Raw genomic sequence first — 26,489 nt, forward strand, 5'->3', positions numbered from 1 at the left:
AAAGCAAGCACCGTGAGAGGATAACACAGCTGATGGACAGAGAGACAGCGCAAGGCGAAGGAGGGGAGAGATGAGACTCACTATTCCCCCAGCGATGCCTTTGGGTTTTTCTTCATAATGAAAGAAAGATGTGGCTATGCTGATCCAGTGGACATGCCCTCTTTTTATATTCAGACTCCACCACAGATTTTCTAATCCTCTGCCTTTCCCCCCCTCCATTTCTATAGCATGCTATGTTACTTCCCTGTGGTAAACATAGCCGTGAGTTACTGTGTTTTGCTGAATTATTGTCCTAGTATTCGCCATTAACATGCATTTTGCTTCAGAGATGCCTAAGCGTGTATTAAATTGCTAGGATTGCTGTGAGCTGGGTCTTGCAGTTTGAAAGTAGCAATAACTTAATGTTGGACATTTTTTTCAGCTGTTACCGAAAACAAGCAGAAACAGGTAAGAGCTCTGCTGCCAAGATGTCCTGGCTCATAGATAACCCCATGGAAAAGGGTTAAGAATTTACTTAAACCTTAAACCTTCATCTATGCATTTCTGGTTGCTACACATTTATGCATATTTGAAATACGATACAAAAATGTAAACTGAAATAGATCTTAAAGGATTTAGAATAATATAGTAAAGTTGTATAGCAGTTTCTAAAAGTGCGTTTTTTTGAGATCTGCTCAGACATGGCTATGAAAAACTGTATAATTTTCACACTTGGAAGCAGCAATTCTTGTTTTTTCTGTATGTATCCCCATTGCATCTGTGACCCATGCTGACAAAGCTGCAGACAGTTTTCAGACTCAGAAAATGATTTTTGCTTTAGGCAGACAACACTTGTGTATGCATAAAGTCAGTGTGTGGTTCAGGACCTATAACGATTTCATTTTCATTTTAGGGCTCGTTTTAGGTGTTAGGAGTGCACCTGTACATCAGCACAGCTAAGCAGACAGAGGTCACCAAAAGCTCGATTTTCAGGGCGTATTAAAAATGAGTCGGAGTGGAAGAGGTTATGTTAAGTATTGCTTTTCCACTGGATGTTGTTTCAGAGTAGCATACAGGAGGATCAGTGTGTAAAAGTTAGTATGCTCAGGTGAGACTCTCTTATTAGTCATCCTTTGTGGTCATGTTGGCTATTTGTCAGTCACTGCACAGGATTATCAAAGATCCCAGCACCTGGGGCACTACTGTGGTAAATGTTATTCTGCATGACACAAGAATAACATTTATGTTTATTTCTTTCCATGTGTACGAAGGTAAGGCTCATTTTGAAGAATGTACTCACTTACTCAAGACTTGCATGTAAACAGTAGTCAATCAATCAGTGTGTGATAAAGGCTGTCCAGCGATAAAGGCTGGCCCCAATAGTTTGGGCGTGATGGATAGAATATGATTATAGAATCATTAACGTTGTTAATTTCTTTTCATTGTGCGACAGCTAATGGCAATCTTTGTCACTGTTCTGCCCGAGCTCCATTTGCACCTCCAACATAAAGAGGATTTTTCTGCAGCACATAGATTAACACAATCTGCTGATGGCCAGATGTTCAACAGAGGCTGCCAGTGAGTATGCTGCCAAAAAAACCTCTAGCTTCTCTTTTAAGCGCACACAAAAGGATGCCAGTGGGCAGAGCTGGGTCAGATAACTCTGGCAAAATTTTTTTTTTTTCCTTTGCACTTCATCGTGTCTTTACCAAATCCCATTAGACAATAAAATGACTTTATGCATTTAATTGTGACTCCTTTACCATAAAATTTAGATATTTGGTGAAGAGAAAGTAGATAATGTTTCTTAAAATATTTAAAATAATTCCGAAATAATCTTCAGTCCAGACTGCCTCAGGTCATGTGTGTAAACCTGTTTGGTTTGTTAACCCCTGTATGTGGATTCATTACATTATAAGAAGAGGGCAAAGAGCTCTATTGATTTGCTGTCGCTCTAATTCGGGTTTGTTTACTCTGCAGCACACTTGACATTTCGCACTGTTGGTTTGTGGTCTCTGGGGGACGACTGGAAGGCTCATGAGTGCGTATTAATGACTCAGACTGGTGTGCACATGTGATATTATATGTGGACTCAGGATATTCCATGAAGCTAATCAAGCAGACACATGTATCATCTCAAATTGCTGATTAACAAACTCTGAAATTAATATCACAAGTTGGGAACATGTCTAAACCTAAATGGGTAAAAGAACTGGTGAGTGGTCGTCACACAAAGAAGAAAATGTGGACAGAGGGGTCAAGGCATGCGAGTGGATAAGATGTGAATGCTGTTGAAAGACGTGTGTTTCATAATACTGTACAGGGTTATTATTATTATTGGAAGAAGAAAAACAAATGCAGATTAGACACAGCTGAACAATTACAGACTGAATATATGATATAAAAATATGCCCTAAATGTATGAAAGTCTGTATGCGATGGTAACTTATAAATAATCCACACTTATGAGGTTTGCAATGACTGGGCAAGTGTTATTGAGTTGTGATGAAGCTGATGGTCATGGCCAGTGAGTGCCTCTAAATGAATGGCCTGTTGTCTAAACCTGAAGTGCAGTGTTAGATTCAAGGACCCACTTCAGGTTTGATATTGCCAGTGAAGTGTGGTGCAGTGCGTACCCTTGCGGATGGCGAGGAGTGGAGCTATAGCGCTTTGGTGCCAAACAGTGATGAGCAGAGTCCAAGGTAACACGATCAACACGATGGCAAGAATATCTCTTCTCTTCGGCATCTCCAGGATTGGTTATTTGGCTCGGCATTACCTGGAGGAGAAAAAAAGATTGATGTATTATCATTCTGCATTTCATGACATGCAGGAGTTTCATGTCAAGGCACTTTGAAAAACTGCCATGAAAATGTCTGTGTGTTTCACACAAATAAGTCAAACCAGACTCATTAAACATTCTGAGTCACGCACATACAGTAAGTTGCGGAATCTCAATTACCTGAAAATGGGAGGCACATTGTCAGAACCCTAATTATTATTAACTGCCCTAGACCCACCGTATTAGGCACTGGGGGACACCCACATTCATAAGGACCTAAACGACACTGAAAATGAAAAAGAAGCTCGCCAGTGACGCAGAAATTGAGTGATATTCTACTCGGTCTGTTAAAAGATTATTCTGTCACGGAAGCAGTTGCATTACAGCCTTACCACAATATATTAAGAATGAGACAGTTAAACAGGTAAATGCTGTTACAGCTATACAGAAGTTTAAAGAAAAAAAAGGTTTGCTTTTGAGCTGTAACTAAGAGAGTCAGCCAACGAAGGGAGGGTCAAAGCCACTGGATGAGGCCACAGAGCAGGCGCTCGTCCTCTCTGCCAACCCTGTGAGCTCATTGGTGCCATCGCTGAGGACGGGGACGTGACTTCATGCCCAGTGCTGCAACTATTCACCAGCCAAATGGCAGGAAACGATGTCACCAGACTGCGGGTTGGCTGTTTGGCAAATGTGCCCTTCCCGCTGAGTACAGATCATTTGGTTCAGCTTTGTATCCTTTTGAAAAATCTAATTACAGCATGAAAGAAATTAACCAGGCATTAACTGAAATAACATCACTGTTAGCTTCTTTAAAGTGATCTCCTCTTTATGCTATGCAACAATTTGATTTAAAACATAAAATCCTCCTTAGGAACTGATGTAATGTACTTTTGAATCAATCAAGGTTAAGGTCTGACACCTTGCTTTTTTTATTTTTATTTATTTAGTTATTTATTTATTTTTAGGTCTGACAAACATACTGTGTAAACTGCATGTGTTGCCATATCTCATAGAACATTTGCAGTGCTCTTTTTTTTTATTTTTAAATCTGTGCTGTTTATTTGAACCTGTTTTCTTTCCCTCTCTTAATGGTGGAATTTGAAATAGAAATGGAAACAGTGGCTGAGCCGTACACCATTTCCGTCTCTCTGTCCTAGCCTGGCAGATTTACCTCAACAGAATCTGTAACTTTTGTTTACAGATGGAAGTAGATGATGGAGGATTGTCATGATTTTGCCAGCTGTAACAACAGGCTTTGTCAACTGTGGCAATGTAGCTAATTAAACTAGTAGAAACTTTTTCACAACAAAAAAACTTTTTTTTTTTGTTGTGAAGTTGCTGTTGTTATAAATAAATAAATAAGTAATTGTCCAGCTAATGGACAATGATTCAACATTGTTTGTATTGAGATATTAAATAAAGAAGCATGTAATAACATGAGCACTTTGAACGCCACTCAAACAGCTTATAGGCTACCGAACTTTCATTCAAACCTTGAAAATGAACACTGAACCTGAATCAATACCTCCGACACACTCTCAACAAACATTATTACAAAGTATAAGAATTCTCTTGCTTCAGATTACATTATATTTCAGCTTCCACTCCCTGTATTTCATGCCTGCAGAGCTCATCTACATGCTCAGGTGCACAGGTGCACAGGTGTATTATTCTCAGCTTTACACTTGAGGAAACAAGTCATCGCGTTTTCCACAGTGATCTTGCTCCCACTGCTGGGGATGGTGGCATGGTATATTGAGGCTTGATATAATTGCACATGCCAATTATGTTTATTGAGCTCTGTAAATAAATACACCATTAATGCCCGAGCCATCAGGCTTCAAGTGTGAATAGTTCTGATACAAACCGTACACCATAAGTGGTTTCTACTGATAAGTAATTGGTTCTGCAGAGTTTTAAAGCTGTATTTTTTTTTTCAGCAGAGAGGTGATTTACAGCAAAGTCCTCCATGGAAAAATATTACTGTGCATGGCTCTGCATGCTTATATAGGAGTACAATGAGTTATACAGAAAATGACATTACCCACATGCCAAGTTCTTGAACGAATGGTGGGAATTTCAGTGATAAACCCAATGAATGCCTTCCTTTGAGCCATGTTTTGAAGGTGCCTAATCTTCCAGCACCACATGAAAAAAAATTTAATCTTTGTGCTTTGTTAAAGAAAAAGGTTTGATCATGTAAATGCTACAGATGAAGAAAAATAAGCCTTTTAGACCTTTTCATCGTAACCTGAATTACATTTACTTTACACGTTTACAAAGGCTCAAAAGTGAAAACAAGAAATGTCTACTCTGGATCAGCAGCAAATACAGTAATTTCTTAAAGGAAAAATACTTCTTGTCTGTAAATTGCCATGTAATCTGGAAGGCATTCAGGGAGCACAATCCCCCCCAATGCTGAACATCTACCCATGAGACAGCATTGCTATTGCTTACATTTTAAGTGAAATGGATTTCTTGACCTTGTAAACATGCCCTTAGTACTGGGAAGTAAGAGGTACTAATTTAATATTACACTTCCTGAAAGTTGGAGGATTTATGAGAAACTTCCTGACACCTGACCTTCTAGTCACCTTTATCGGTCAAGCTCCAAAAAAGTGCTGGATCCTACATTTCCCATTATGCAACTCAATAGCATCTCTTGTTAGACCTTTCCTGCCAAGTGAATGTCCACGCCTTTGTAACGTAAGCTCTCTGAAATTTCCTAGTCTCTACTCCAAAGCTGAGATAATGTGGACGATATTGCTATGACATCATCATGTAGGTTATTGACTAATTGATCGATTGACAAAGCTCGTCCAGAGCCACAAAAATCCTTATAAAACTGTTGTCACAGAATGAATATACACCTTGTGACCAGTAAATTCACCTTGATGTGTAAAATCAGTGGAATGCCCCTTTAGTAAAATTGCTTTCACATGGTTAATATAATCATATGAATGGGAAACAAAAAAGCTCTGGATACTTACCCACAGTTATAACTGGATCATGGCACCACTGGTGATGCGCATCTGGGAAGGCCACACCGCACACTGGACCAGCTACGTAACGGTGACATCCTCCATGACGCGTCAGCCGACCATTTCCTTTTCCTCTTCCTTTGCCGTGTCTACTCACGCAGACAGGCAACTCCAAGTCCAGACCTGGAAGATAAGGACATTTCAGTGAAGATTATTCAGTGTTGACAGACTGCGAGTGCTTCTGTAGATAGGGTCTACCAGTCAAATGCCTTACAGAGTTTCTTGGCCATAGACACCTTCATGAGCGGTGTGGCTCTGTGTGACGTCTATGTATTATTTAACATCAAAGAAAGAGCTGGGGCTCAAAGTGCAGCAGAGCAGAAACACATCAGTATAATGTAAATAACTCTAATTTTGCTGCACATTATTCAGATTCACAGAAGGAATCTGGTGTGCTTTACAGTGCAGTGTCTCAGTTTATGTCGAATGTTTAATAATGTGTGCATTTATATGTGATTTTACCTCATTGACAACAATCTGCAGTGCACAGACATACACTCCATATTTTTCTTTTTTTTTTTTATGTCTAATGTGAAAACTGGAAGAGGGTTAGTCACAACTCCACTGCTTGCCAACAGTCTGGGGTGGGGGATGTTATAAAAATAAACTGGCATCATGTCTTATTCAAATACATCTGAGGGAACGTTGCTTCTATGGAGGCTTATGCTTCACTCAGCCAGTGATGCCTGCACGCTGCATCAGCTCCAGAACTGGATGGTCTAAGACAGTTTTTTTTTCGGGGCTTTGTGATAGAAAATCATCTAAACTGCAAATATGTATGTTTTGGGGAATAAACAGCAGGAGTCCCAGAATCATTTCTACTGAGTCACACTGTTGTACAAAAAAGGCAAATTGCCTGTGACCCAGCAATGCAGTAGGGGGTGTTTGTGCTTGATGTGCACTAAATTTCAGAACAATCTATTTTCAGATTGCCCCGACTCGTTGTCCAATTTCTCAAGCTGAAGGATCATGCTTCTGAGGGGTGACATCAGGGGGTGGGAAGAAAGGAGCAAAAGATGAATACGAGAAATGTTCTTCGTGGGTTACTGCAGCTTCTGCTGTATTTGTTTTTTTATTTTATTTTTTATGACAGCGACAAGCTGTGGTGACAAATAAATAAATAAACAAATAGAATAACTAAACAGCAGCTATAGAAAGGCTTTACAATTGCTGCCAGGTACTGTCATGCATGCAAGCTGGCAATGACAATGTTGTCGCTCTGATTTCTGTGTAACACACTCCTCTTTTCTATGGCCTGTGATGGAGCTAAACAGAAGGAAAACACAGAATAGTACAACAACCTGCCAAAATCTCAGACCCTCCAACAGGCCAATGCATCGTCTCAGAGCTAAACACTTTTGAAAGAAAATATTTGGAAAAACAAAAACAAGCACTGCCAGCAGAAGGGAGCTGGAACTCATAATTTCATTGTGTATAGCATATGCAGTACTGAAAAATGGGTGTTTTGTGATATGAATGCAGCCAATAAAAAGTCCTGATCTTCATCTTTGGCACAGAGTTGTTGCTGAGTTAAGCCAAACATGATTAATGTCTCTGGTTATTTTTTTAAAGAAAGATTCAACTTGAAATTACTTATCTACTTTCTGTTTTTATGCTAGTGCAGGGTTTTAGAGAGTATATTGTAATAATTTTGGTGACCGCTCAGTATAATGTAAATAAACTCGTTACCGTGCAAGCATTAACATTTAGCTCACAGCACTTCTTTGCTGTCACAGAGCCGCTAGTGTGGCTGTAGACTCAAAATTTACCATAAAGCATGTTTTCCTCACTTAAAGTGGATGATAAAGATATAAAAGACATAAACAATACTGCATCTGTTTCTTCAATACCTTCTCATCAGTTTTATTCTAATCTGTTTTACACTGATGCAGAACGCTCCTCCATCTCTGCTGTCATTGGGCTGTAAAATCGTAACAAATAGGTAACATCAGCAGATGTGTGAAAAGGGACTGGCAGCGAAGGCCTCGGTAACCCACGAGCACCCAGGTGTCCTGTTTGTGTCTGTGGCATCTGAACTGTGTGATGTGGCAAGAATACAGAAACACGGAAAGTCAGTCCCACACCACACAGTGCAGCAGCCAATGGCACACAATGAAGCTTGACAGCCTTTCACATCAGCACGAGTTAACCAGCTGTGAAGGGAACACCTGCCGCTGATTAATAAAGAATCACAGCAACAATGCCACGTGTGAAAATTGTTGTACTGATTATTGAACTAACACCATTACCCCCCAAAAAGGTGAATCGGGGGGGTGAAAACAATACGTTTCGCTAGTTGGTTTGAGTGTGTCAGTGAAAATGGTACTGTATGAGATAAAAAAATGATGGGTCTAATGTTCTCACTTTTTTAAGACCATGTTTTACACAGCAGGCTGTCTCTTTTTATGATCATTGATCTTATGATTATCATAAGCAGTCTACTCATGGATGCTTTTACTGAGCTCAGACAGTAATTCCCATATTGTTCCTGTATACGACTTATATGGTTTTATTTCCTCAGATCTCTGAATATCTGGAAATCTTATCTCATAGCCTTTCTGTAACTGAGATGACTTTTGCGAAGGACATTTTTTTAAAGGAACTGGGTGAAAGCTTTTTGCATTTAAAACAGCCTTCCTGCAGTGCACACTTTAACATCTAAAATCCTCTTACAGTAATTGTAGTGAAAGTAAATAAAGTAAATTCTAACTACTTAAAACAGGAACATTTTAAACCCAAGTAGCATCAGTCTCCAGAGAAACAAGGTTATATGTATTTTAAAATAAAATGTTTAAAGATGTGCTGTTTGTTGAAATGCATTACTGTTGCTTGGGCCATAAAAATACTTTAATAAGCATCAGACAGTAAACTTTGATAAGTCATTACATCGTCCCTCTCAGTGAGAAGTATATGAGAGCCATCAGGTCAGCACTGCTGGCTCACACAGTCTCCCTCTTTCTTCTCCTTCTTCCCCCTCTCCTTCAGATTTGTAAAGCTGAACCTTCAAAGACGAAGCAGGGGCAAGTTTACAAGTTCATAATCAAGTTCGTGGTTGACTTCTGAGCTCCCTTGGCCCTGACCATCTCCTATTTCCCAAGGACCAATAATAACATCATCTTTTCCTTGCTTGCTTTGCCATGGCATCATTTTGATGTACTCTGCAGTCGGCAGGGAGGAAAGGCTCTCTGGAGATAGTGTGTCCTGGTATGTCCAATCATTCGCTTTCGTTTATGAATTCATTGGTCTCCGACCAACTTGGTAAAGCCCAGAACAGTTTTCAGGGCTATCTAGGGAAACTTAGAAGACAAGTCTCTGCAATATATCATTATTGATGTTACTGTCACAGCCCAAAAAGCAGCTTCGCCTAGAGGTGTCATTAAAAGTGAATTCTGATTCTGTGGGCATTGATTTTAACAGGCTTAATTGCTTTTGAAGTACAGTAAGCCAATAGCAGGTGATCTGTTTCTCACATAGTCCTGGATTTGGATTTAAAGGCACAGAATCAACATAACATTATCACAAAGTTTAATAAATGTACGGGCGTTTGGCTTGGTGGCACTGACAAATTTAATGCAAACTGATTACTTACAATGTTCCTAAGGCTGACCCTTAAAAGCCAACCAAATGTTAGTCGATGAGAAGAGTCTTAGTCAACAAGTTTGGATTGGTCGGTTGGTCACAGGAAAAACAAAAAAATAAATAAGCGAAGAATCATTACTACTTTTGCCAGTGTCATTAACAGGCAGCTCGCTTTGTGTGTGCACTTGAAGAATTTTATATTTTAAAAGCACATTTGTATTTTTCTGTTCTGTAGAACAGCATTATCATTGTTACTCTTCACATTCTTTCTCAGCTCTGGAACTCAAACCGTCTTCTGATGCCCCCCCCCCAAAAAATATTTATTTATATGATCAAATAAATATCATAAATGTGTGACAAATAGTCGACTAATGCTTGAACTAACAACTACTAATTGACCAGAAAAATCGAAATGCTACGCAGTTTATAGTCAGTCAGTTTAGACTATACCTGTCTTTCTACATTCTAAATTGCAGATGGCAATAACTCTCTAATTACTTTATTTAGTTTATTACTTTGTCTTTCTACTCTAGCAAACTGTAAAATATAGTAGACAAACAATTAGAGGCTGCCTCTTTGGCGTAGTCGAGAGCAGTCTTGTGTTTTAAGACCAGGGAGTGCTGAGGCTTGAATCAGATTGAATCTTTTTTTTTTTGAGTGTCTTTTCCTCACAAACTAATTAAACTCATTTGTGGTCAGAGGAGGAACTGATGACACACTGTACAACTTTTCAATAAAATTTTAATACGAAAGCTTGAGCAGAGCTGGCAGTTATTTTGCTTTTCAAACTATTAACGAGGGTGTTTAAAGTTCTTGGAATTAAAAAAGGCATAAAACTATCAAGGATCTTCATGTGGCTTGTGTAGGAGGGGCCATTTCCTCCCTTTAAATGATAGGAATGGGAAGATGTTCTAGCTCTCACTTGTGCTTGCTGTGCTGTCATTCATATTCAAGGTTTGGGTTCAACGAAAGGTCGCCTTCATGCTAGTTTTGTGTTACTTGTCCCATCAATCCAATTCACACCTGCCATGGAGCGACTCTCTTCAAAATTTGATCCTCTCCTCATGAAACAAGTGCCTGCATTGAGTCAAGCTAATAATAGAAATGCAGGGAAGGCAGCTACTGTGTGGTTGCCTGAGAGAGGAAAGACAGCTATGTTGTTTACAGTCATGTCATATTCTTAACTTAAGTAAACCCTTAAATCATGCTGACTGGAACTGACTCTAATGGTAATGGTTAATTCAGTATTATATAATTAAAAAGTGTTGGAAGCATGATTAATTGGTATAAGCGACATGTCGACCTGAATCAAACATATTTTCTCTTTTTGTGTCAGTAGTTAGACCAATCACTGTAAACGCTGTTTACAAAAATCAGCCAGAGACTGTGGCAGCATGTTTCTCCTGTTTGATTTAGATGACGATGGGTCTTTTATTTTCAGGAAAGCTTGAGTTAGCCATTAGCTGTGAGCATTGGCCCTGATTGATGGCCCCAGTCCACGCCTGGATCAGGCTGCCTCAGCAATGATAAAAGATTTAAGAGCGTCAACCTTCAGGCAGGATCTCTTCTACTGATGATCTCAGGGGATAGCCTAGCGTAGTGTGCCCTTAACTTATCCTGACTAATTTATGGTTGGGCTCACCCAGGGCACGTTTCCAGAGCTGGACCTGGGAGCAAGATGTAGCCTCTCACAGCTGGCTCAGCCAACTAAAGGAGCTCCGCCAGGACTGCAGAGAGGCTGCCACGAGACCTGGACCTGCCATGTTGGGTCAGCCGAGCTTGGCTCTGATCAGAATGGAGTCAGGGGGGATGTCATCTTGGGGAGACCACAGGGAGTGACAGTATGAATAACAGTACAGTCTCATAGTTTCTTCTCATTGTAAGTGCTAGAAACTGTACCTAATTATCAAAGATTGTAGTCTTTTGTAGTAGATCTTGTAGATCTACTTGAAAACTAAGGTGTATATATTGGACATCTTGAAATTATACAATTACGGTACATCAAAAGAAAGCACCATCTTAGATTCACACTTTTGCACGTTCAAACTACAGTTTGGTTTTTTGATTTCCTGTGGAGAGTTAGATGAGAAGATTGATACCACTCTCATGTCTGTATAGTATATATGAAGCTACAGTCAGCAGCGTGTTGTAACTTGGCTCTATCTAAAGGAAATGGAATTTGCCCACAAGCACCTATGAAACTTGATTAACACATAATATTGAAGACTTACCAAACTGTAAAACCACAGTTTGCCATTTTGAGTGGGTTTATGTGCTGGACTATTTCTTGGCTGAGAGCAGTAACTTGCAGAAGACTGTGCTTGATGCCTGACAACTGATCCCAGCCAGTAAATAGTGACAAAACTTCCCTGGCTGTCCTAGCTGTCCTTATGTAATGTAAGTATAGAGATATGATGGATACTCTTATCTAGCTCTCTGCAGCTTTCTTTTTTCTACTCTATCAGCTCACCCCCACACATTTTTTAAATTTTACAATGCAGCCGGTGACTGGTCACCAAAGCCACTTCTTATTAGTAATGTACCCTGTAGCAACAAGGAAATTAAATAATAACATATTCATGGTTCAGATGTTTTTTTTTACTGCTGCCATTAGAGATTTGGTTATACAGTATATTATAAGATGTCTTTGAATCCTTTGTGTGTCGCCAACATGACAAACAGCATCAATCATGAAGCAGAGCCTTTTGTTGCAAATGACATTAAATCAATACAGTACAACCTTTGGAGAGTCTCCAGAAATGATTCATGGACTTTAACAGTTTCTCACAATAAAAGGGACAGCACAGCGTTTATCTCATTAAATGTGGTTTTGGTGTACAGGGCATTGATTTCAACCTCATGTGACATGCCTCGCACCATGAACAGACTTATTATGCCTCAGCATAAGGTCAAAGGTTGGCAGAGGAAGCTCCCAGATTCATTAGCTAATTAAAGCCCGCTTCCTGAGCGGGTGTATAGGTGTTCGACTCCCTGCTACACCTTCTCGCTCTCAGACTTCAACATGCGAGTTCTGCTGAGTTCTGAGTTCCTTAATGAGGGTTAGACCATGGATTTCTCCGATGAAAGATTCCCCGACGTCAAAGTCCCCCAATTATATGCCCTTGTGGAGGGGAAATATATATAATTATGAATCTGATCATCACTAATTAAACCTGGGGGATTTGATCCAATGCAGTGACAGTGCAGCTGAGAGTTTTGTTTGGACTGGAAAATAATTGGTTTAAATAGAGATGAAAAATGAAGAGACGAGTGAAGGCTTTCCTTAAGGAGAGAATCTGCCAAGAAAACTCACTGCTTGTTTGACAATGGATCAGAAACACTTGGCATGTGAAGGAACTTGGAAATTTAAAACACAATTGAATGAACTGAATTCAGTTAATGAGACATAAATCATACTTACAGCCAAGAGACTTGGCTTTGAGACTTGAAAATGATGATGATATGAAAAATGACATATGGGGGACACCAGCAGCCTCGGGTCGGAGAGAAAAGCCAGTGGGGAAAATGGAGTTGAGTTCTGTGACCAACATGAGAAAACTGGGTGGCTCTGAGGTGTCAAGGGTGTGTAGTAGTGCGGTGTAAGTGCATGTGTGAATGTGAAGCAGGGAACTGCTGGAGGACAGTGTGCGTGCTTAGCGAAACGTTCCCTGCGATAAGAAGAGGTTTTAAAGATACGTTTGATGTAGAGGCAGATGAACTTGGCAAGTAACAATTATGGACTCAACGCAGCTGCCAGTTTGCTCATGTCCATCTCTGGTGTTTTCTTAATTACATAATTAGTCAGAGTGTAGGTATATATGATTTCCCTCTATGACATGCTGTCATTAGCTTTGAACCTGCCAGTAAAACACGGCCCCCAGGAGACAGGTAATTTGTGGTGGAGACTCATTTAATAGCTTTGGTAATTAGCGGATACATCATTATTATTATTATTTCCCATGCTTACTGCACGTGCAAATCATTTCATTTGCTAGTGCCTGACGCACTATGGGCACAGTCATATCCTAAAAGCACCTTACGTGTCACAGATGATGTGCTTACAATCCTGCGCTAACACATTACGTTGTATAGTCCAAACATTTAAAACAAAAAAGACATTTAATAGCAGCCAAAAAATCAGAAATGTTTTAAATGTTTTCTGATAATTACTGACCTTACATGTCAGTATCTGTTTCCATATATTAGCCACAATATTACTGTACTATTACTACTCCTGTAGTAGTAGTAACAAGTAACTGATACACCATGTTCATACAAATGGTATTCCTCGAATACCACATAAAAGCACTGACATTTAAAGATCTGAGGTAAAATGTCAGGTAAGAGATGATGCTGAATGCAGATTTAATGAAGACACAAGTTAGCAACGTTTCCAGCTCGATGTAAAAACATGGCACCTTTGACATTTTCAACCTAAGCTCTCTGCTGGCCTCTCAAATCATTGCTTATCACTTACTATTATTATTTGTCCCCTCTACTTTGCTAGTATGCGGTTATGTGCAGTCACATTCAAAGAGCTCTCGGGAGCACAGAAAGATGACACCACCAGAACAGTGTTGACACAACAAGTACATGTATGCTGATGCTACATTACAGAGGTGTCACTGACTTTGCTGAGATAAAGAGCACGGTGGTGACTGATGGCACGTCCTCACAGGCAACGCTGTCACCAAATCCATGTGAGGTTTTCAGTTTCATGGATGCTGTGCCAAGTGTCCATGAAGTACATACTGTACTATGACGTTGTGATAATAATAATGAGGGACAGGACTTCAAAGACACGAAAACCTAATTTAATGTCAAACATTTTCATTACGACATCAAACAGAAAATGTTATCTAACAAGACTAAGAGTCTTGTTTTGTTAGATAAAAGTCTGTGAGGTTGTACTTAGGCATAGCTGTGCTTGCATTCCTGCAGTGCCCAGTGCTGTGCCCATCGGGGACAAAGACACGCACAGACACACCAACACAGTCACACACCAAAGCCAGCGTGACTTTCCTCCCTCCTTATGTTGATCAATAGCCTGTAGACTGATGGAAATCCTACTATAGCTGTCACCGGACTGAACCATTGGACTCTGATGAGCGGGTGGCTGAAGAATAGCTGAGGTTCATCGGGCCCGTGTCTATAATGAGCCCCCTTGGGGATGCCACATTATATGTGGAAATGGCTCCAATTAGGCCATTCATCTGTAAAAGTCCACAGGAAGGGAGGTTTGGACAATAACAAAGTTAGAGGGGAGATTGTGGGTGGGACTGAGCTACAATCAGATGTTTCCAGAGCTGCATTCAGTCACTCTGTTCTTAGCCTGTGCTTTCTTGCACTGCTGATTGCACAAATCAAAGGCTATTTTTTTACTCACTCAGTCCATTCAGTTTGAAGACCCATATTATTGCAGAGTGAATCCCCCAAACAGCTCCTCGTGTTAAAGCACAGTGATACTAATTCGGTTTTTGGCTGCTTTCGCTACTCGACATGAGATGCCAATGCATGTATATTACATCTCATGAATAACATCTCAGTCTGCCTACAGATTATCATAATTATTATATTTTCAGCCTTAAGTGAGGCCCTATTCTTACACAGAAAATTTGTCATGTACTGAAATTCAGAAAGTCTGATTTCTTTGTTGGTTACTAATGATACTGGCATGTTTGTGTAACCCCCCCTTGGAGGTGATACATCATCATGAGTTTGATTAATGTATCCCTGAAGTTTGAGTGACCCCTCCGGCCCTTTGACCTTTATCGCAGTGCAAGGATTTCTAGTTGGATGGATGGAGTATAAACATTAAGCAAGAGGAAAGGTCATTGGCTTAACACAACCATTCATCTAGCTGTAATCATGTAATAATGTCACTATGTTTACTCGAATTATGTGCTACATCATAGAGTTGGAAAGGGTTTCCACTCCAGCAAACTATGTTAGCTACTGTATATTCTCATTATATTTCAGAATAGTGTGATTTACAGCTTTCATTGATAATCATTCTGTTAGTTTATGGATGATTGAACTGAGTGTGTTTCTTACTAATATTGTAGATGTGACTTTTTTTTAATATCTTGAAATGAATTTGACAACAGAAGAGAAGCAATAGGAGAAGAAAATGGTTTCCAGTGTAATCATTCAAGGTGCAAAGCCAAAGTTGCGGCAACAGCTTTTCAACAAAAAAAGCATCATGTCCTTTTTTGAAAATTTGCGGACAGACCTTTAATGTGATTTTGAGTCAAATATGCTTTACTCGCCTTTCTCATGCTCAGATTGTCTTGAGCATTTAGAGATGCCAGTGGGCAGAGAAATGACCCTTCCACTGTCTAACACTGCTGCATTATGGAATAACCTCTGGTTGAGCATTTTGAAAGGATTTTCACCAGCTCACTATTGATTAGCCCCTCCATCTGACTGAGACCAACACAGACAGATTTTTATGCAGCTCTAAGTTGAGGCTGGAGTGGGTCACACAAATGGTAATCCTACATGAGGAAGCAGCTTCATACTGATTCCTTCTGCAAATGGTTTCATTTCTATGTGTGTGTGTTTGTCTGTCTCTATATTAACCACTCCCAAAAACAGGTGAATGTGTGTCTGTATATATGTTTCACTTTGTTTTGTCACAGTTGACAAGCTCAGAATGCTTAAATGTCGCTGTTTGTTATTAACCTTGCTCCTTTGATCAATCAGAGAACAACTACTAATCTTCATCTGTTCATTTGTTTGTTTGTTTCCTTCTTTGCTTGTGCATGCACAAACAATCAGCAGACACTGAAATATGTATTTGACAGAACTGGAAAAAATTGCATCTCAGTGTTAGGTTCCAAGGATATTTTCAAAAGTGCACTGATTGGCCCCAGCGGGGGGGCACTGCAATTACAGGCCAAAACAAGGTGTTACTCGGCCCAGAGGCACTACACCTGGTGGATGAATGTTCACTGCTGCCTGGAATAAAAATCAGCTATGTTAGTATAATTTAGCTTCACAAAACCTGCCCACAGTTTTTATTTTACTTGATGTGTGGCAAAGCTCAGCTGACATTTTTTTTCTTGAACAGTAAATATAAGACAGCTCTAACTTATAGTCACGTCTTGACTTTGTTAATAAGACAAATTTGCCATGAAGTCTGCGTAAATCAAGACTTTTTCCAAACTAAAAAACATGGCTGACCAAAGGCAGCTCAGCTTAGTTGCAAGGATTCAACAGTTGCAGTACAGTACATTTTTCTGTGAAATTCATCAACGTGTGTGTCGGTACAAAAGGCTTCCAGCACCATAAAGTCTCATTTTGGCACAGACCAGTAGCAGAGTTGAAATGCTGTGGTTTATTAATGTAGCAGGTCTCAGTGCTTCTCATCAGTCAGGCTCAGGATCGTTTCTTCAGGCAAATGCCAGACAGTGTCCGATAGTCTCTAAAAACTCTGTCCCTTTTCATCACTGGGAACTTCGTGCAAACTACAAATTATGAACCGTGCTTTGCTCTTTTGTCATTTGCTGCCATTGGTCAGAAGGTCACTAATAGTTTCCATGGAAACACAGGTCTTGGCTCTGAGTCAGTCTTGGGGGAGGGGGTGGGGGGGTCTGTTGGCTAATTTTGTACAGAGGATACAACTGCGAGCCTCGTGTCTAGGTTTGGGATGGACTAGGTCTCTGTCACAATGGGAATAGTGGGATCCAACTAAATGCAAACAATAAACATTTAGTTTGTTGTATATTGTGGCATGTTTGTCAACGAAATAACTGAACTGTCACCTTTTTTTTTTACAGGAAGATAAATACTGGGAGAATAATGCTTGTATTTTATGTAAGTTTTGAAGCAATATAAGGTTAGATTCACATAATGCACAAAGGATAGACACTGTCACTTCCAGAGGATATATTACATAAGAACCTCTTTTACACGGTTTCAAAGGGCAACATAAATGTTAGCTTCTCCAACAGGCTAATATCACCAACACAGTGACCAGGTCATATTTTTTAGGGTAAAGCAACACAGAAACAAGATTTTTACATCACAAAAAAATATTATTTTAACTGCTTAAAGTGTTCTGCAGCAATACAATACAACAACAAAAAAAACTTTTGTGACCCTACTGTGTTCACCCTGGCACCCCAAGGGTCCGCAGACATGAAAAAAAATAGGTTTTTTAGGCTTGAAACAAGTCAGTTTTAAATTCTGTGAAACTGTCTGACTTGCATTATACAAATCTCAGAATAAAATTAAAACTGGCCTAGCGCTGCAGCTGCAGTCTAAAATCTCTTTGTGGATCTCCAGCTGAAGGTAATAGTCCATGCAGTTTTATATGTACAATGACTCATTTAAATAGTTGCTTAGATGAGGTGCTTTGAGTCACAGTGAGTTGCACCATCGTCTGCTCCCTACAGTTCGCTGATTTCCACCTACTATAAGTGTTTTTCAGACTTAAATCTAACCTGGTGGGACTTAAACAGGCTGTTGACAGACTATAATTTTTTTTACTGAATAAAATTTTTTATCTCAAACCCTAAACATTGTATACAGTGGCCATATGCTAGGCTGCAAAATAGAGCACTAAGATTGCCTGAGAGGGGTTTGTTGGGGCTGTATAGCTGCAGGGCGAGACAGTGTTGGCATATCCCTCTTTGCCTCCCAATGGAGATGGTACAAATCTGGGGGGGTTGTGCTTTAGTCGAGGCTGTTGTCCTGTTAATTGGTGCTATTTGGGCCTGGCCTGGGGCTGTCCAATGACACACTTATACACACATTCGCACACTGATGTGGTCTGATGAGCTTCGGGGCAATTTAAGTTTAAAAGTCTTCAGCATCTCCCGGTGAGTGAGTGTGTGTGTGTGTGTGTGTGTGTGTGTTTGTGTGCTTTTCTATTTATTCTTGTATTTTTTTTGTGTGTGTATACGTATGGCTGTATGTTGCCTGTACGTGTGTGGGTTTCATCAGACAACTCAACACCAACTTTCACAATTCCCCGGGACCTGGCTGAGTCTTAGAGCAATCCTAGTTATCTAATCTTGCAGGAGCTCACTGTGTGCAGGTACCATACAGCGCTGCAGCCAGCTGGCACATGGATAAATCCCAAAATGTCAGTGAGACTGAAGCAGTTATTTGGGTCATGCTGGTTTAGGTGCAATGGAGTTGTTCAAACACTGAACTTTCAATGATCGGCTGTGCTCCTTTTGCCCTTTTGTGTGCTAAAAAATACGTGTTTTTCACCATGATTTGGCACACTGTCTGCATGCATCCTGCATCTGATGTGTTTGTTACAGTAACTGTGCCATACAACTCCTCCATGAATGGTTTACACTCCAAAAACCAGGTTGCTGTGCACTGAATAATTCAGCGTTCAAGAGGGAAACGTTACGAGACATTTCTCATGATAACAATGGGATTGCAAACAGTTGCATCATGGCACAATACTTTTTCCTCCTTGTAACCTTACAATATGACATTATGCATGTCTGGGAAATCTGTGTCCTTGTGCACAATCTCTACATTTTGCATCCCAGCTTAGAGCAGTTGAAAGCTGCTGTTGCACACAGTACATTCCTCAGCTCTTACAAGATGATTCAACATAACTGAAATTAAATTAAATATCAAATTAAAATTAAACTATTTTTCATGTTTTTATACACATTTTCTGTTTAGCATGTTCCAGTGACAGTCGTGGATTTTTATTTTTTATTTTTCCAGTGTTAGCAATTAGTGGGAGGTTTAATTACACGTTCAAGAGTCTGCCTTAGTATAAAACCATTTAGAAATAACTAAGATAAACTAAAAAGCATAAAAACTCCTTCACGAAGCACTTTCATGGCAGCTACTTTTTCACCACAGATTTTTAGGTCAGCCATTTGTGTGCTTGCTTTGCTTGTAAGAATTAACACTACAGAAAACTACCAAGGGCACAGATGTAATTGTAGTGTAGGCGGAAAAACCAAGTAAATACTGATGCATTCAAGCACTTCCTAAAACCACCAAATGTGTGCATTATTATCTTTGAACTGTTCATTTTCCCTCCGTGTAAGTAATCACACACAATGATTGTGCGTCATGCTTGGAATTTCATCATTAATCTGAGAATGATTCAGCAGCTAATGCCCTGAAATTGAAATGAGAAAACGCCGCCTGTAGAATTTCTTTCATAGCAGGTTTGTGTCATTACAGAACAAAGAGCTTGTGCGACAAAGAGCAGAAGAAATGCGGCGAAGAGCTTACAGCAGATTTGGTGGAGTGACAATGATGAGCAGTGTCTTCCCTGTGTTAAGAGTAACAAGCTCACCCTGCATCACTGAGCGCTGAAATCTAGGCAGGAAGTTCAAGGATTGCCTAGTTTGCAGGCATAAGGAGAAAATACAATGGATGCTTTTTTTGGAAAAGGCGCATTCTCAGTTAATAATTTATGTTCCAATTTCATGTTCTACAAAAACCTGGGTCTCTAGAATGTTTATCATCGAGGGCAAGGGAGAGACACAGGACGCTAGAACAGAATGGGGAAATGCACTCACTGTTAATAACAATGCCTGGAGGTGGGATATAGAAAACGGTGGTCTATTCTGAATCTGCTCGGCAGCCTGGGGTCAGGATATACATTACTGTAATCGGTTTTAAATATACACTGCCTAGACCCTGGTATAGTGTACCTCTGTTTAGGAGATTAGTCTGAATGCTGCTGCTGTGATAAAGACTGAGGCAGATTAGCACATACAGTACAGTGTTGTTGTTGTTCTGTTCAACGTGGAGTACAACATCTGAATTTTCTCTCCTCTGTGTGCAATTTGCTGACTATAGTATATATTTTCTGCTTTCACACTGCTATACAAAGCCCACAACCATATGAGCTGAGACTGTGCCACGTGCTTGTAACTGTATAGCAAAGGAGTCATGCGAGGTGTCATACAGTATAAACCACTATGTCTTACAGCCAAAGGTGAGATCATAAAATGTCTTGCTTTGAAAACACAAGATATTCCATTTACAGGAATGTTAAGATAGGGAAAAGCTAAATCTGGTTTGACATCACCTGTCAGATCACAGATCCAGTCACGAGATTAGTGGGGTGAAAAAATAATTCAGCACAGTCCAATAATTACAGCACTGCTAAAAATGCACTGGATTGTGTGACAGTTTATATTCACGCCATATATTCAGGTCTGCATTCGTTCACATCATTGTTTATGTCACAATTTCATTATTTCTCATTTATCCATTTAATTCTGAACATTTCAGGTCTCTATACACAACACTACAGATTTTAGATTACACAGTCTGAACACCTTGTTCATCTGATGACATACAGTAGATACAGCATTTAAGTTGCATTTTTGACAAGCACTAATACTTTTTGAACGCATATATTTAACCTTATCTGTATGAGTCTTAGCCGGTGTTGGTCAGAGCAGAGGGAAAAGAGGAATTATATTCTAGGTGTGTCTGTCTGGTGGCCTTAGCTTCTCTGAGCTCTCTCTCTCATCCTCCCTCTTTTTTCTCTGTCAAACTGTGTCATACACACACACACACACACACACACACACACACGCACACACACACACACACACACACACACACACACACAATTTTATCTTCCCTTGTTCTTTTTTATTCTAGTGTCCTCCTTCTCCACCTCATCTTCCATCCCTCTCTCTCACAGACAATTTCTCCCTGCCTCTTTTTTTATTAACTTCCTCCTCTTCTCCACCCCATCTCCAACCTCCCTTCTTTTTCTTCTCTTCCTCCATTCATCTCCCTCTCTCTCTCTCTTTCCCTCTGTCTCTTTGACTGGCTCTCTCTGGGGGCGGATGTGTCTCTGTGGCCCTCTGCAGATCTGGAAAGGACATCCTCTCAGTTTAATTCAAGTCAACCCCGGTCTCCTGGTGCTCCAGGACGCAGCATGTGTGACAGCTCTACAGAGACAGCCAGAAGGAACAGACAAGTCTCATCTGCATATACATGTGTGTGTGTGTGACAGTGGAAGTGTGTTTCAGCCAGTCATCTTTCAACATTTCCCTAGAGGCTGAAAGAGTTAATTTCACCCTGGCAGCAATCATGGCTGTCTATAAATCTATGACGAGAGACTGCTATGTTGATTAGTCAGTGCTAATTCAGCTCGCACCAATTAAAGGGGTTGTGAGTGCTATCTAAATTATTACATAACATATGCTATTTGCTCTAAGCTTGGTGAAGAGACTGTAAATAAAACCATGATCATGAAGACGTTACAGAAATGTGTCTTTTCTCACATTTCAGAGCCACATATGAGCAAACAGTTTGCTTGGCAGCCTGTGGGGATATTGCATGCGAGGATATCGTTTAATGTAACGCAACCGTTGCAATAAAATGCAACCCAACAAAACAACATTACAAACTCCGGCCTCAAACGTGAGAGTTGAATCATCCCCTCCCTGCCACAGTCTCAACAAAAACAAGCTTCACATATTGTTAATCACTGTCTGAGAGCAGTGATTTTTTTTTTTGTCAAATAGGAATTCTTCATCTGAATATCAGGCATGGAAGTTTAATATTTGGTACAGTGTTGAGCTCTGCTATCGACCGGTGGTACGATCCTGGGGCACTGCGGTTTATGTAAGTCCTATAGATCTGTGTGCTAACCTGTCTTATATCAGCTGTGTTTATTTTTTTCACAGAAGGCAATATGAGAATATAAGGTTTAGATTAATCTTACCCTTGGCTTGCCAGTGAGAAATCATGATATTTTCTTCAATGGTGAGGAGACAACAGAGCCTGCAAGCTATTCAAAAGCCAAACCTCCTTCTCTCTCCCCCATCTCACTATCATCATCATCATTCGCTGCCTCCATGTCTTAAGATTATTTCCTTGGCTTTGTCATCAGCGGTATCGGCTCTTGAGCTCTCACACTGCCCCTTCCCCGTCCCCCTTCCTTCCATGACTTTCTCCCCAATGCTCCCGTGCACTATGCCTACATATATAGCAACCTCTAATAATATCAGAGGCCGGGGGGGAACGTAGACAGCAGGGATAAGTGGATCTGTCAGATCATTTTGCCCCTGTCCTCCACCTAATTCCTCTACTAGATATCCTGGTGAAAATGGAACATCTATTGGACAGGAAGTGAGACAGAAAGTAGGAAGACAGCCATGATAGAGTGAGACAGAGTGGAAGAAAGATGTTGGGTGGAGGCACTATCACCTGCATCCCTCTTTTACCTTTAACCACATCCTTTGATGCTCAGGGAGTTTTAAATTTAGCTGCCTTGTAGGAAAAAAAAGCAAATAAGGCAGCTGTGTGTTTGTTCATGTGGGATGTAAGTGACAGTGAAAAAAAGAGAACAAAGCAAGATTGTCAAGGTCAGCCCGGCTGTCTGTGCCTCACACAGTTTACACAGAGATAAAAAGTCCTGATACATCTGAAAAATATCCCTGGATAGAAATTCACTGTTCCTATAGTGAAATCAATATCTTACTTTTATTCTATTATTCTGGCTATGAACCCCATTTCTGTACACGAAAAAAAACATCAAATGCATGAGAATTGGCAGCATTGCCCTGGTCAGTTGTATGGAAATGTGTTCCCCCACAACAATGAGAACAATAGGATACTCACAAGCAGTCCTCTGCCCGTCTGCAGCAAGCACAGGCCCCTCCTCCAGTGTATTCCTTTCCTCTTTGCGTCGCTGTCGTCGGATACTGTCACAACTCTTCGTCTCAAGCCGGCCTTAATTGGTGCCGTCTGGGAAGCGGAGATGTGTGCAGCTGAAGGTGGTCAAACGCTGTGGAAGCTGTGTCACTGGTGACATCCAGACTCTCCCAACAAGCCTCACTTCCTCAGGGCCGGCCCTTGGAGAAACAGGAGCACGAGAGATGTGAGTAAGAATGGGCCTCCTCTTCCTAATACAATGAGGGGCATTGAAGAAAGGGAATGAGCAGGATGGCAGCTGGGAGGAGACGCTGCCATACTATAACAGCCCCTGGGTCATTCACGGTGCCTCGGTGACAGAATTTCTGTTTGCATCTGGACAGCTGTCAGGAGAGATAATCATTGTGTGAATCTGTTTCTCTGAGGTTAAGTTACACTTAGTGCTCGACAGACAGGAAATTGATGAGATTTTTTGTTTTTGCTTCCACAGGGTGTGCCTTTTAGGTCTACACCCATGACATCAGCTGCATAGTTATTTGGCTATTTCACATTTTCATCATGCAGTATGACAACCACAAAGAAAAAAAATTATATAAATAAAAAATGATATATTTTTCTGTGTTATTAATTAGTTTGTTTGTCCTAATCTCTGGGGAAAAATGACAGACCAGCTAAGAAAAATGTCCATGAATGCTACAATACGGCGCATATCTAAACAGCAGTTTGACAACTTATTCACCCTATCAGCTATTAATAGCCACCTTCCTCTTATGCATGCCCTCTGGGGAGCATCATTTCAAAATGGCCATTTGGAAGAAGTGAGACAAACACACCAGCTGCACTTCTCACTCACTCCACCACAATTCCTCTGCACGACTCCCCCAGCTACCACTCTCCATTATTGATGAGACTTCCTCTGTCGGCCTCATCTGCCACAGTGTTGGTTCTACTCGCCTGTGGGCAACAGCCGCGCTTGTAGAGGGAGACCAGCTGATGCCACGCGAGGAAAAATGAGACGGGTCGGCCACATTAACAGTCTATTGACAAGATGCAATGCATAGGGCATGCGGTGTCAGAGGTTTGTATTTGGCCTAATCTAAATTCAATGGGGTTGTCATAAGAGAAGAAAGTAATTATCTCAAAACCATGGGGAATGTCCCTTCTGTAGATCCAGCTGACTCGCAGATACTCGACCTGAGCCCCAGGATTTTAAACATTCTCAGAGTTGCCAAATTGCAACAAACAACAAAACCAAGCTGGAAACAGAGAGCCAGAGCTAAGTGAGGGAAAAAACAAACCAAAAAAAACCCTGCAGGATCACTTCCATTTCCATTTCCATGCAGTTGCTGTCCCTACTTGTATGTTAGTGTGTCGTTATTTAGTGCATCATGCATTTCACTGCGATTTGTCCAGCAGTGAAATGCTGAAAGACTAAAAGCCTATTGTCAGAAGGATCTGTACAGAAAACAACTGTTTACTTTATGCATAAAGACAGACTGAAGGAAATCAGAGAAACATCACTGGCATGTGAATTAGGCTACCCTAAATTAACATGTTTTAATGTAAAACGTTGGTTGGTTGAGTTTTTGTGCTACACGTAAACATATTAATGCTCTAGTTACCATAATTTGTCATTATATCAAATAAAATTAAATATATATCTAAAGTAGCTTTTGTGTCTTACTGACTACACATTCTGTAATTACACATATTATACATAAATATGTTATATTGAAATTCAAAATAATATCTTAATGTGTAAATTATATTCAGCTCATCTTGAAGTATCTCAAACATTAAAGTGGGTATTAAGTGAGAAATTTCTTGTTAACTTCAAATATACTGTATTTTAAAAAGTCTTTGAATAGCTGCATGACTTGTTGGTGCAAGTGCAGTTTTTTTTCTTCCACTTCACATCTGATTATCTTTACTGGGTATCAAAGCTCAAGGCCCAACTATTATTCATGTATCCCCACACCTTTAGCAAGATCAAGCTAAAAAGTAAACAGTTTTAAAGATGTATATTATAAATAACATTGTATATTGAATTAAAAAGATCAAAATCCAAATGAAACAGAACAGCATAGAATAAACAGAACAGGGTTTAAGTCAAAGAAGCTCAAAACGTGTGTCTTAAAAAAAATATTTGAAAGGTCATTTCAGCAGGTCATTTCAGTGCGGAGATGGAAAAAGCTCAGAGAGCAATAATTGTCGACTTAAACTGCGGAGCAACCAAAGGAGGCCGAGGAGCTCAAGCTGTGTCTGTTCTCACTGGGGGTTAAAAGCTCAGCGATAAAACCCGGCGCTAACCCAAAATGTGTCTTTTGTGCCATGGATGCGTAGCTATGGTTACTACACCGAATATAAATTGGCCACTGATAGGAGGTGTGATACGGTGAAAGCAAAGGATAGTGATAGTTTTCAAGATAGACTGATGGCATTGAAGTCTTTGGAATGTTTTATGCAGACATTTGTTTCAGTTACTCCAAATCCTCCGACTTGCCTTTTTGCCCTCTGTGCAATTAAAGACTGTTTGTTTGAGGCTCATTTATGTAATGACATTATTATTCATGAACTACAACTGTGATTGGCTGGCAGTATTGTTGAACAAAACCCTCTACAGGTGACAATGGCTGCTCAAAATAGAAATCCATATCGATCTAAAAAGAAAAGAAACCATGGAAAGGACTAGAATCATTCCTTTATAGTATTTAAGTAACACTTCTGGGCACAAAATCCAGGACAAATCTTGTTTTCTTTAATACCCTTTAAAGTAAAGTGGCTTCAGGAGGGGGACTCGCAAAGTCCAGTAAATGGCCTTAAATGATGTCACTCAAGTCGGTGTCGGTTGAGTCTAAAGACTGGGGGTGTGACATTAGACAGAAGTGAGCTAAATAAATCTCTGTATCTCTGCTAGAGGCTCAAAGCTACATTAGCTGTTATTAGTATCACACACTGGAATGTCTTAGCCAAACAGTTTGCACTGAGTTGCACTGTGGGTAATGTAGGCATCAGGGTTTTGAAAAGGCTGAAGAATGCACAGAATAAATAATATGATATTTCTGGTCCGCTGCATCCATTGTTATCGTGTTTTTTTTTTTAAACTGTCAGTCATGAGTCCAACAAAGTTGCAGAAGTGCAAACTGGTGGAGTGCAAGTTCAGTTTTCTCGATTTCTCTTAGCTCCCCGAAAAGTTCACATTGTGGAGCTGCAAGGTTTTCACTGAACAACACAGTGATGCATTTCATGTGTTATTAAATAAATGCAATGCACAGAAACTCCCTCAGGACTTGATGTGGAGTCACAGCACACGAACCCCAGACTTCAGAGTGAGTGGACTGCAGCAGGCAGCTCTGACACTGTTCAGCCGCCATTCTGGTGTATGTGCGTGGGTGCAGACACACATTCACACACCTTCCGACAAGTTCATACTGTGCAGAGGGCTGTGGTGGCTGGAACGTGGGCTGACCACGACAGTCTGTGCATCTGAC

The 26,489-nt window shown here is 40.3% G+C and overlaps 1 protein-coding gene across 2 annotated transcripts in view; it reads right to left on the minus strand.

Annotated features, from left to right (window-relative positions):
• Positions 1 to 26,489, minus strand: part of LOC121187582 (galactosylgalactosylxylosylprotein 3-beta-glucuronosyltransferase 1) — a 68,280-nt gene that overhangs the window by 11,061 nt on the left and 30,730 nt on the right. For both annotated transcript variants that reach the window (XM_041046892.1, XM_041046890.1), the window contains exons 2-4: positions 22,966 to 23,198; positions 5,752 to 5,925; positions 2,616 to 2,758 (exon numbers count right to left, since the gene is read on the minus strand). In XM_041046892.1, coding sequence (XP_040902826.1) covers positions 2,616 to 2,727 — 112 coding nt within the window. In that variant the 5' untranslated portion in view covers positions 2,728 to 2,758; positions 5,752 to 5,925; positions 22,966 to 23,198. The remainder of the gene's footprint in view (positions 1 to 2,615; positions 2,759 to 5,751; positions 5,926 to 22,965; positions 23,199 to 26,489) is intronic.

This window comes from Toxotes jaculatrix, chromosome 9 (assembly GCF_017976425.1).
Source record: "Toxotes jaculatrix isolate fToxJac2 chromosome 9, fToxJac2.pri, whole genome shotgun sequence".
Classification (NCBI taxonomy): Eukaryota; Metazoa; Chordata; class Actinopteri; family Toxotidae; genus Toxotes; species Toxotes jaculatrix.